Genomic DNA, 12,256 nt, shown 5'->3' on the forward strand with positions numbered 1-12,256 from the left:
GTAAGCTTGACTCAGGAGAGAGACCTTGGGGTGTTGGTGTCTGAGGATCTAAAGGTGAAGAAACAATGCAACAAGGTGATGGCCGTGGCCAGAAGGATGCTAGGCTGCGTAGAGAGGGGCATAACCAGCAGAAGAAAGGAGGTGTTGATGCCCCTGTACAAGTCGTTGGTGAGGCCCCACTTGGAGTATTGTGTTCAGTTTTGGAGGCCGTATCTTGCTAAAGATGTAAAAAGACTGGAAGCGGTGCAAAGAAAAGCTACAAAAATGGTATAGGATTTGCGTTGCAAATTGTACGAGGAGAGACTTGCTGACCTGAATATGTATACCTTAGAGGAAAGGAGAAACAGGGATGACATGATACAGATGGTCAAATATTTGAAAGGTATTAATCCACAAATGAACCTTTTTCAGAGACGGGAAGGCGGTAGAACTAGAGGACATGAATTGAGGTTGAAGGGACTAATGTCAGGAAGCATTTATTATTATTATTATTTATTGCATTTGTACCCGACATTATCCCACCTTTTTGCAGGCTCAATGTGGCTTACAGAGTGTTGTTATGATGCAGTCATTACATGATCTTAGATCTTTTTCATGGAGAGGGTGGTGGATATGTGGAATGCCCTCCTGCGGGAGGTGGTGGATATGAAAGCGGTAATGGAATTCAAACATGCGTGGGATAAACACAAAGGAATCCTGTTTAGAAGGAATGGTTCTGCGGAATCTTAGTGGAAATTGGGTGGCGATGCTGATAATTGGGAAACAAAATGGGAGCTGGGCAGACTTCTACGGTCTATGCCTTGATTGCGACTGAATAGATAGGGATGGGCTGGAGTGTAAATTTTAAGGGGCTTCGACGTTAGCTTCAGAACTTAGTACAAGAACAGTGCTGGGTAGACTTCTACGGTCTGTGCCCTGAGAAAGGCAAGGACAAATCAAACTCGGGTATACATATAAAGTATCACATACCATACAAATGAGTTTATCTTGTTGTACCATACAGGTCTTTATCTGCTGTCATTTACTATGTTATGTTACTATACTGGGAGTCTTCAGCTGGTGGGGCTTGGGAGATCCCCGCCAGCCACGTCACTGCTATGCTGCTGCTGCTGGATGGTATCCCTACTAAGACAGCACACGGGGTGCTCCGTTCTCCAACTTCCTCCCTTAATACTCTACTGAGACTGACGTTCTTGTTCCTGGCTTTTGGTGTTCATAAATTGGATGCTTCATTTTGGAAAATGGCTCGTCTTTTTAGACATCTTCTGTGTAAAAATGTACATCTTTTAGCTATTTTCAAAAGGGAAACAGATGCACATTTTGTTTTTTGACACAATGAGAAAAATGGCCATATTTGGACTTAGACAACTTATGGAAGATGCCCCTCCACATATCATCATCTCTTTTTGAAAATAACATTCTTCTAACAAATGATATTACCTCCCATGGCACAAAATCCAATAACCTCTGACTTTTTCCATTATGCACTGTGGAATTTCCAGAACCAGAAGTGACCAATCCGTGCAACGCGTGTGCCAGGGCATACACTGCGTTGTATACACTATAGCTGCTGCCAAAGTTTATGATGTCACAGTGTAAACGATAGGTAAATATTTCATTACTGCTGCAGGATCTTTGAATGCTCTTGAGGCACTGGTGGTTACACAGGTCACTCCACCACATCTCTGTGAATGAATCGTTTGGAAACAAGGCAGGATTCACATCCTGGACAAATCTGTGAAAGCTCAGAATAGTCTTCTTTACCACAGTGAAGGCCAAGGTATTTTTCGTAACGCCATCGTCCGAGGGATAGTGCGAGACAAATTCCCGGTCACCAGTGATGATCCAGATCTTCCCAGTTTCCTGCCAACTCTTTGATTGTTTTAGAACCTCCGTGTAATCTGTATTACAGTAGAAAATAATCACTTTAGTTGAAGATGCGTGGATGATCTTGGAAATGATAACCACATCTTGAAGGACGATAAAACTGGAGTGACTGAATGTTTCTATGAATTCAATGCAACCTCCGCTCTTCTCAATTCCTTCTCTCAGGATCTGCACGGCCCTCAAGCTGTTTTCCTCATCGGATGCAATGATACCGACCCAGGTCCAGCCAAAATGCTTCAGTAGCTTGACTATCCCAGCGCAGAGGTGCAGTTCGCTGGGGACAGTCCGGTAGAAATAAGGAAACTTAACTGTGTTGCTCATGATGAGATTCCCTGAGATGTAACTGATCTGTTGAAAGTAAAATATTGAAATCATAACATCTTTATCAAGATGAGATTACATTTCATTCATATTTCAAATATTTAGAACATAATTATGCTGTAATTATGCACATTATAAGCAGGTACTTTCTCTGTCCCTAGAGGGCTCACAATATTGGTTTTTGTACCTGAGGCAATGAAGGGTTAAAACACGCTCACGTTTTCAGTGAGCGTGCTAAATGTTAGAGACACCCATAGGAATGCATTGGCGTCTTTAACATTTAGCGCACCCACAATTTTAGCGCACGCTAAAAACGTGAGCGTGCCTTAGTAAAAGACGCCCTAAGTGTCGTCGTCATCGTCGATAATACACTGAAACCTTCTGCTCAGTGTGCTGCTGCGGCTAGGAAAGCGAATAGAATGTTGGGTATTAGGAAAGGTTTGGAAAACAGGTGTGAGGACGTTATAATGCCATTGTATCGCTCCATGGTGCGACCACACCTTGAGTATTGTGTTCAATTCTGGTCGCCGCATCTCAAGAAAGATATAGTAGAATTGGAAAAGGTGCAGCGAAGGGCGACTAAAATGATAGCGGGGGTGGGACGACTTCCCTATGAAGAAAGACTAAGCAGGCTAGGGCTTTTCAGCTTGGAGAAGAGACGGCTGAGGGGAGACATGATAGAGGTATATAAAATAATGAGTGGAGTGGAACAGGTGGATGTGAAGTGTCTGTTCATGCTTTCCAAAAATACTAGGACTAGGGGGCATGCCATGAAACTACAGTGTAGTAAATGTAAAACAAATCGGAGAAAACTTTTCTTCACCCAACGCATAATTAAACTCTGGAATTCGTTGTCAGAGAACGTGGTGAAGGTGGTTAGCTTGGCAGAGTTTAAAAAGGGGTTAGACGGTTTCCTAAAGGACAAGTCCATAAACCACTACTAAATGGACTTGGGAAAAATCCACAATTCCAGGAATAACATGTATAGAATGTTTGTACGTTTGGGAAGCTTTCCAGGTGCCCTTGGCCTGGATTGGCCGCTGTCATGGACAGGATGCTGGGCTCGATGGACCCTTGGTCTTTTCCCAGTATGGTATTACTTATGTACTTAAGTGACTTGCCCAGGGTCACAAGGAGCTGCAGTGGGAATTGAACCCAGGACGACAGGATCAAAGCCTGTAAAGTGACTTATTCAGTGTTCAAGGAACGGCAAGAGGGGAAGCTGGATTTGAACCCTCTGTACAGTTCACTGCTCTAACGACTAAATATTTGTCCAATTCTTTTTAGAATCAGTTTTCTCCATGTCATCATTTAAATCCTGCAGTTTGTCACAGTTAAGTGTGAGTGGTTAATAATTTGTTTCCATCTGTCTGCATGTAAAGAAAAGTAAAATCAAGATGCCTCTGACCTGTGGGGAGCGGTATAAACTGGCCAGGCTGGAAAGCTGACTCGATTGCTCAGTTGGAAGGCCTTCAATGATGGCAGCCAGTGGTCCAGAGGTTTTGCATCTGTAGTTTGGGATCCAGGTGTCCATTCTTGAAAATATTTTCATGGCCGCTCTATACATTAAGAATAAATTGGTGTAAGGATCATAAATGTGGAATCCCAGTGTGAGGTTCGGTAAGAGCTCCGAGCTGTTGTTAATCTCATTCACCGCAGAAACGAAGGCCAGGAAGTTGTAATAGTTCATTGGTACAGCTCTTTAAAAATAATAAATATCAGATAATATGAAATTAGCACCAAGCTAAAAGATACAGAAACATAGACATTGGTAGTAAACTTGAGTGCAGGGCCGGTCTTAGCAATTGCGGGGCCCTGTGCAAACCAGTTCAGTGGGCCCTGCGCCTGCACCCGCCCGCCACCATAAGCCATAATTTTTCAGTTTAAAAGGAGGTTTAGAGCTCTCGGAACCCCACCTCACCCCATACCTTGATATGCATCCACCACGTTCCAGTAGAGAGTGGCAGACAGCGGCAGCAATTTTCATATCCCGTCAGCTGCCGAGCCCAGAGCCTCCTTGCTGCTGCATCCCGCCCTTGTGGCAGCAGGAAGTGACATCAAAAGGGGGCAGGACGCAGCAGCAAGGAGGCTCTGGGCTCGACAGCTGACTGCCCAGAGCCTTCTCGCTGCTGCATCCCGCCCTTGCAGAAGCAGGAAGTGACATCAAAAGGGGGCAGGACGCAGCAGCAAGGAGGCTCTGGGCTTGGCAGCTGACTGCCCAGAGCCTCCTCGCTGCTGCATCCCGCCCTTGCGGAAGCAGGAAGTGACATCAAAAGGGGGCAGGATACTGCAGCAAGGAGGCTCTGGGCTCGGCAACTGACTGCCCAGAGCCTCCTCGCTGCTGCATCCCGCCCTTGCGGAAGCAGGAAGTGACATCAAAAGAGGGCGGGACGCAGCAGCAAGAAGACTCTGGGCTCAGCAGCTGATGGGATATGAAAATCGCTGCCGCTGCCTGATGCTCTCTACTGAAATGTGGATGCACATGAAGGTATTGAGCAGGGAGTTGTTCCGAGACAGGAGGACAGATGTGCCAGAGATGCGAGGCCCCTAGGAGCGCAGGGCCCTGTGCGACCGCCCCTGTTGCCCCTGCCTAAGGCTGACCCTGCTTGAGTGAAATGGATAGAGCCTGTTACAAACACCTTATACTGAGGAAAGTGCATAAACAGGCCTAAAATTTACATTAACAACCCTTTTGTTAAATCGTAGTGTACAAGAAGAAAATACCTCAGTAACAGCATGAGCTCTAACAAGCAGTGGCTCAACACACCTTACAAGTTTTAATCATCAGTCCAAAAAACTGCCTCATAGCACTACCATTTTTATTTAACGTTAAACGAATCATTTTTGGTTTTCTTTTTCAACCTTTTAAACCAAATAAATATTATTGTGAAACATCCTTATCAAACCATCAGGGCACAGATAATTGACTCAGGAACTTATATTATCACTGGCTGTACGGAGCCGCTCGTTTCACTCCAAAACAGCTCCTTCAGGACTTGGTTCCCGTCCCACAACTAATGTCGCACTTAGGGCCTCTTTTACAAAGGCACGCTAGCATTTTTAGTGCACGCTAAAAATCAGCGTGCGCGCTAAGATGCCACATTCTGATGGGCATCTTAGTATTTAGTACACGTGAATTTTTAGCACATGCTAAAAACACTAGCGCACCTTTGTAAAAGACCCCCTTAATGTGCTCTCGTATGTTCAAAAACCTCTTGCCCTGTGGATGTCCATGGGGCAAGAGGTTTTTGCTATATGTGAGTACGTTAAGGGCCTCTTTCACAAAGGCGCACTAACGTTTTTAACTCATGCTAAATAGTAGAATTTGTTAAATGCTAAGATGCCCATTATATTTCTATGGGCATCTTAGCATTGAGGGGGAGATTCAATATATGGCGCCTAAAAAATCAGTGCGGAAATCAATGCCGACTAAGCGTATTCTACAAGCAGTGCCTAGAGGTGCGCTATATAGAATATGCATAATTGATATGTCAGCGCCTAAATCTACTCATCTCTGTTTACATAAATGAAAATGTGGTGTAAATCCTGGTGTGTAGATTTAGGTGCACTGGGCTAAATTCTATGTGCATGTATTTATTTTATTTATTTGGATTTTGCTCACACTACTACTACTACTACTTAACATTTCTAAAGCGCTACTAGGGTTACGCAGCGCTGTACAATTTAACATAGAAGGACAATCCCTGCTCAAAGAGCTTACAATCTAAAGGACACATGAACAGTCAGTCTGATAGGGGCAGTCAAATTGGGGCAGTCTGGAATTCCTGAAAGGTAAGAGTTAGGTGCCGAACGCAGCATTGAAGAGGTGGGCTTTAAGCAGAGACTTGAAGATGGGCAGGGAGGGGGCTTGGCGTAAGGACTCGGGAAGGTTGTTCCAAGCATAGGGTGAGGTGAGGCAGAATGAGCGGAGCCTGGAGTTGGCGGTGGTGGAGAAGGGTAATGAGAGGAGGGATTTGTCCTGTGAACGGAGATTTCGGGCGGGAACATAAGGGGAGAGGAGGGTAGAGCAGGGGCGTAGCCACGGGTGGGCCTGGATGGGCCCAGGCCCACCCACTTTCCCTACAGGCCCACCCATCCACATTCTTCCTCGCTGGCTGCCTTTTCTCCCCAGGCTCCACTTCGCTGCATCGCTCTGCATTCTTCTTCTCACCTGTCACGCTGCACGCAGCGCTGCCATTCACACAGGCAGCTGCGCTCCCCCCTACCGCGTCTATCCGGCCCTAACAGGAAGTGCATCAGAGGACCAGATGGACGCGGCAAAGGGGAGCGCTGCTGCCTGTGTGAATGGCAGCGCTGCGTGCAGCGTGAAAGGCGAGAAGAAGAATGCAGGGAGCGACGATCATGCAGTGAAGCGGAGCCTGGGGAGAAGTGTGCATATCTACATTTTGGGCTCAGCCAAGGTACCGGGCAGAAGCGGAGCAGAGGGAGAAATCAGTTGTATATTGTGGGAGGAGAGGGAGAGGGGGATAGGGACAAGAGATATGGGGTGGATGGTGAAGGAGAAATGTTGCTTGGAGGGGGAGGGAGAACACAGGGAGAAATGTTGGACACAGAGGTGAAGGGGAGGGAGAGATGGTGCATGAGGGTGGAGGGGAGGAAGGGAGAGAGAGACAAAGGGGTAGAGGGGGGAAGAAAGGGAGAAATCTTGTATATGGGGGTGGAGGGGAGGGAGAGATGGTGCACGGAGAAGAGAGGGAGAAATGTTGGGCATGACAGTGGAGGGAGAGATGCTGTATGGGAGGAGGAGAAAGAGATATTGGACCTGGGGCACAAGGGAGGCGGAGACAGAGATGGTGGACAGTGGGACAGAGGCAGAAATGTTGGACAAGGTGCAGGAAGGAAGAGAATGCTGCATGGGAGGGAGGGGGAAGACAGATATTGGATCTGGGGTACAAGGGAGGGGGAAAGAAGGATGTGGACAATGGGAGAGAAGGGGAGATGTAGGACATGGGGTTGGATGAGAGGCAGAGGAGATTCATGGGAGAGAGGGAGATATTGGATCCAGGAGCAAATGAGAATGATGGAGAGATGCCAGACAATGGGAGTGAAGGAAGAGAGAGGGAGAAATGCTGGACCATGGGGGACAGGGGAGGAGAGAAGAGAAAGGACAGGTAGATGTTGGGCTACGAGAGCAGGGAGGGAAGAAAGAGGGAGTAGATACTGAGCTAGAAGGGTGGATGGAGGAAGATGCTGGGAATGGTGGAACCATGTGGAAGAGGGTGGCAAGAAAATGGATGAGAGGATAGTGATTACAGAGGATAGAAATATAGTAATGGGGAGTAGATTAAAGATGAAAGGGAATGGCTGGAGAAGGAGTGAGTTGGGTAATGGGAGAGGTAGTGGGTGAGAGAAGAAGATGACGATCTGATAGGCAGCTGTAAATTAAAAAGAAGGAGAAAGAGAGTAAAATTTGAGTTGACAGAGAGGCAGAAAATAAAAAAAATAAAAAAAAGAGGAAAGAGCTAAAAAGGAATGATCAGTATGTCAGAGGTAGATGTAGTGAGGGAATAGACAGTAGAGAGGAGAAAAGACAAATGGACAGCAGTCACTTGAAGGAGAATTAGTAGACGACAGACAGGAAATTAGAAGCAACATAATGGAAAAATAAAATGTCCAGACATCAAAGGTAGAAAAAAAGCATTTTATTTTGAATGTTTAAATGGAATATGTTAGCTTTGTGAAAAGTGCATAGCAAATGTCTTTGCATTGTGTTCAGTAGAAAGGAAATGCATTTTTGTTTTTATTTCTCCAGAGTTGTAGTATATGTTAATTTTAACTTCTTGGGGTTCTCAATTCAATTTTTGTGTAAATATTTTTATTTCTAACTTGTGATCCCTTGTTCTGTTTTTGGTGAGGGTCTGTCAGTGTGATAGTAATGGCAGGTACAGAAATCGGAAGGGAGGCAGGGAAGAGAGGGGATTGGAGAGAGTGCCCTCCTTTATTTTCTGACCTGGGCCAGAGCATGTCTAACACTGGCCCTTACCCTTGCTTTATAGCTGGTGGGGCTCCCCAAGCATCCCAGCTGAGGACCTCCTCCAAAGGCAGTCAGAACTCCCTTCTACCAAGCTCTGCAGTTGGCAACAGCATCTTTGAGTTACTGACAACTAAGGATGCAAGGGGTGCCAGCTTCGGTCGCTTAGGGATGTTGCTACTGCCTGCCAAGCTTGGTAAAAGGAAGTTCTGGCCACTTTCAGAGGAAGTCTTCAGCTGACAGAGTTTGAGGATCCTCATTAGCTAAAGTATTTATATTTTGAGTTGAAGGTAGGGCGAGGCAGAGAAACTTTTGTGCCACCCACTTTGGGCTCAGGCCCACCCAAAATTGGTTTTCTGGCTACGCCACTGGGGTAGAGAGTTAGTGAGGGGCAGCAGACTGAGTGCATTTGTAGGTAAGAAAGAGAAGCTTGAACTGAATGCAGTATCTGATTGGAAGCCAGTGAAGTGACCTGAGGAGAGGGGTGATATGAGTATATCGGTTCTGGTGGAATTTTTCAGTAGTAGCTCAATGTGAGTTACATTCAGCTACTCTGGATATTTCTCTGTCCCAGGAGGGCTCACAATCTAAGCTTGTACCTGAGACAATGGATGGTTAAGTGACTTGCCCAAGATCACAAGGAGCAGGAGCTGAACTGGCCACCTCTGGATTGCAAGACCAGTGCTCTAACCACTAGGCCACTCCTCCACTCCACTCCACTCATACAATGTGCTTAGCGAGTTCAGTGTGTAAATTCTAATTATTGTCAATTAGTGCTGCTTATTGCTTGTTAAGAGCTGTTTTCAATGCTGATTAGCTTCTTAAGCAAATTAAGTTACACGAGTCGTTATAGAATGTGCTTGCATTTCAGTGCTGATCTTTAAGCACGCTATATAGAATCCGGGGGTTAGCACACATGAATTTTTAGCACAAGCTAAAAACGCTAGTGTGCCTTTGTAAATGATCCCCTAAGTGCGACATCGGTTCTGAAATGGGAACCAGCTCCTGAAGGAGCTCCTTTTCAGTGAAACGGCCGCTCCGTACAGCCAGTGATAAGTTCCCGAGTCTAATATTTGTGTCCCGATAGTTTTGATAAGGATGTTTCCCACTAATATTTAATTTGCTTTAAAAAGGTTGGATAAGAAAAAGATAAATTTAATGTTAAATAAAATTGGTAGGTGCTAGGAGGAGGTTTTTTTAAACTGATGGTTGCAACTTGCAAGGTGTGCTGAGCCTTTGCTTGTTTGAGTTCATACCAACTCTGAAGTCTTTTCCTCTATGTCCACTATGATTTGACAAAAAGCATTGTTAATGTACGTTTGAGGCATGTTAAATAACTAGGGGGTCAGCCCAGTGGTAGCTCCCACCCCTAGCGCGCGTCCTATCCGGCGCTATAAAAATTGTTTTATTTTTATAGAGCCGGTGTCTACCTGGCGGTAATTGGACAGTGCCGTGGCAAAGAAGACATGTGTATGGCAGACATTGGTTCCCAGTTTGTTCATATAATGGCTTTACTCAATGAGAACAATTCTTTGGTGAAAGATATTCCCAGCGAATGGACAGATTTAATCATTTTGATGTATGAATGGAAGAGGCAGAAGATCAATGGTAGGTACACACAAACTTTATTCGTTGAGTAACAGTGTATTGCAATACACTGTTTGTTACTCAACGAATAAAGTTTGTGTGTACATAAGTATGGACATACTGGGACAGACCAAAGGTCCATCAAGCCCAGCATCCTGTTTCCAACAGTGGCCAATCCAGGTCACAAATACCTGGCAAGATCCCAGAAAACTCAATACATTTTATGCTGCTTATCCCAGAAATAAGCAGTGGATTTTCTCCAAGTCAATTTAATAATGGTCTATAGACTTTTCCTTTAGGAAGCCATCCAGACCCTTTTTAAACCCCGCTAAGCTAATCACCTTTACCACCATTGATCTGATCTTTTGATTTCCACATTGGAATTTGTGGATCGCCTGCCTTGTTGTTCACTGCCTCAGCACTCCATATCCTCTATCACTCCCTAGGACTCTTATGCCTTGACTATTGTAATGCCCTACTTCATGGACTCCCCAAAAAGGACATCCAGTGACTTCAACTAGTCCAAAATGCAGCAATACATCTTCTGTGTAGTGCATCATGCTACGATCATGTCACCCCTTCCCCTTCGTGAATAGCAGTGGTTACCTGTCTCTCGAACTTCCTGTAAGTTACTCCTTTTGGTGCACAAAGTCTACCACTCGGGTCAACCTTTTACACGACTCAAAACCTTCTCCCCTTCCACCCTTTGTGGGTCCTTCGCTCTTCTCGAGCTCACTTGCTCCACGTCCCCCCCCCCCCCCCGGCAAATCCATCTTCTGTGCGTAATCGTATACTTAGCGTAGCTGGACTTCGGCTCTGGAATTTTTCTTCGCTCAACGTGTAATTAAACTCTAGAATTTGTTGCCAGAGAATGTGGTAAAGGTGGTTAGCTTAGCGGAGTTAAAAAAAGGTTTGGGCGGCTTCCTAAAGGAGAAGTCCATAGACCATTATTAAATGGCTTGGGGAAAATCCACTACTTGTTGCCAGAGAATGTGGTAAAGGCGGTTAGCTTAGCAGAGTTTTAAAAAGGTTTGGATGGCTTCCTAAAGGAAAAGTCAATAGACCATTATTAAATGGACTTGGGGAAAATCCACTATTTCTGGGATAAGCAGTATAACATGTTTTATATTTTTTGGGGATCTTGTCAAGTATTTGTGACCTGGATTAGCCACTGTTGGAAACAGGATGCTGGGCTTGATGGACCTTTGGTCTGTCCCAGTATGGCAATACTTATGTACTTATGAATGCCGTTCCTCTAGTCCTTTGGCTCGAAACCTCTCTGCTGACTTTTTAAAGCCTAGCTCAAGACTCACAAAAACTGTCTGCTTTAAACTTTATACTTTTCATGACCAGCTAGCCTATGTTAGCGCGAGCCTTGATTTGTATCTGAGAAACAAAAAGAGCACAGAAATAACACTTTGCACCAGCTGCACTCAGAAAAAAAGACTGAGCCGATGAACGAAGTGCTATGCCACCCATCAGTGGTGGGTGTGGAAATTTCTGAGGGCACGCTTTTCTATACATGTGAATAATTTAGTATTAGCGTAGTACCTTTATCCTGGTTTTAGAGAAGGTCTGTTTCAGAATTTACCAGTGATAATCGGGATTTTTGCTTTGTTTAGTATTGTTAAACAATGTGTTGGCAGGGGAAGGAGTGTGGGTTTATTGCTAAGGTGATAATCACAATCTGAATATTTTTGTATGGTGAGCTTTTGGGGAATATGCAGTTTGTGATACAGAACTGGGGCTTCAGGGCTTATACTGATAATCTGACCAGTTCTGTAGAGAATCCACACTCCTCGGCATACAATAATTTATGGAATGATGCTGTACTTAAGTACATAAGTATTGCCATACTGGGACAGACCAAAAGGTTCATCAAGCCCAGCATCCTGTTTCCAACAGTGGCCAATCCAGGTCACAAGATCCCCCAAAAAGTACAAAAACATTTTATACTGCTTATCCCAGAAATAGTGGATTTTCCCCAAGTCCAGTTTAATAATGGTCTATGGACTTTTCCTTTAGGAAGCCGACCAAACCTTTTTTTAAACTCTGCTAAGCTAACCACCTTTACCACATTCTCTGGCAACGGATTCCAGAGTTTAATTACATGTTGAGTGAAGAAAAATTTTCTCTGATTTGTTTTAAATTTACTACTTTGTAGCTTCATCGCATGCCCCCTAGTCCTAGTATTTTTGGAAAGCGTAAACAGATGCTTCACATCTACCCTATCAGTTATAACAATGGTTTTATCAGCGCTGCGTATGTCTAGTAGCGCTTTAGAAATGATAAGTAGTAGTAGTAGCTGAATTTGGCTGGAGGGAGGATGGTTTCTGTGTGCATAGAAAGCCTTGGTGTCTTATATTTAAAAGTGGGAGGAAGGAGAAATATGATGTGTGGAAATGTTGCCACCCCAAATACTTTTGTCTAGTGATACCACTGCTCTCACTCCACCAACCCCCACTCTCT

At 44.9% G+C, this 12,256-nt stretch overlaps 1 protein-coding gene across 1 annotated transcript in view; it reads right to left on the bottom strand.

Moving 5' to 3' along the window:
- Nucleotides 1-12,256, bottom strand: part of LOC115464539 (vomeronasal type-2 receptor 116-like) — a 74,612-nt gene that overhangs the window by 31,684 nt on the left and 30,672 nt on the right. Inside the window, exons 3-4 of the mRNA XM_030194905.1 lie at nt 3,617-3,908; nt 1,441-2,235 (exon numbers count right to left, since the gene is read on the bottom strand). Coding sequence (XP_030050765.1) covers nt 1,441-2,235; nt 3,617-3,908 — 1,087 coding nt within the window. The remainder of the gene's footprint in view (nt 1-1,440; nt 2,236-3,616; nt 3,909-12,256) is intronic.

The sequence above is a fragment of the Microcaecilia unicolor genome, chromosome 3, assembly GCF_901765095.1.
Source record: "Microcaecilia unicolor chromosome 3, aMicUni1.1, whole genome shotgun sequence".
NCBI lineage: Eukaryota > Metazoa > Chordata > Amphibia > Gymnophiona > Siphonopidae > Microcaecilia > Microcaecilia unicolor.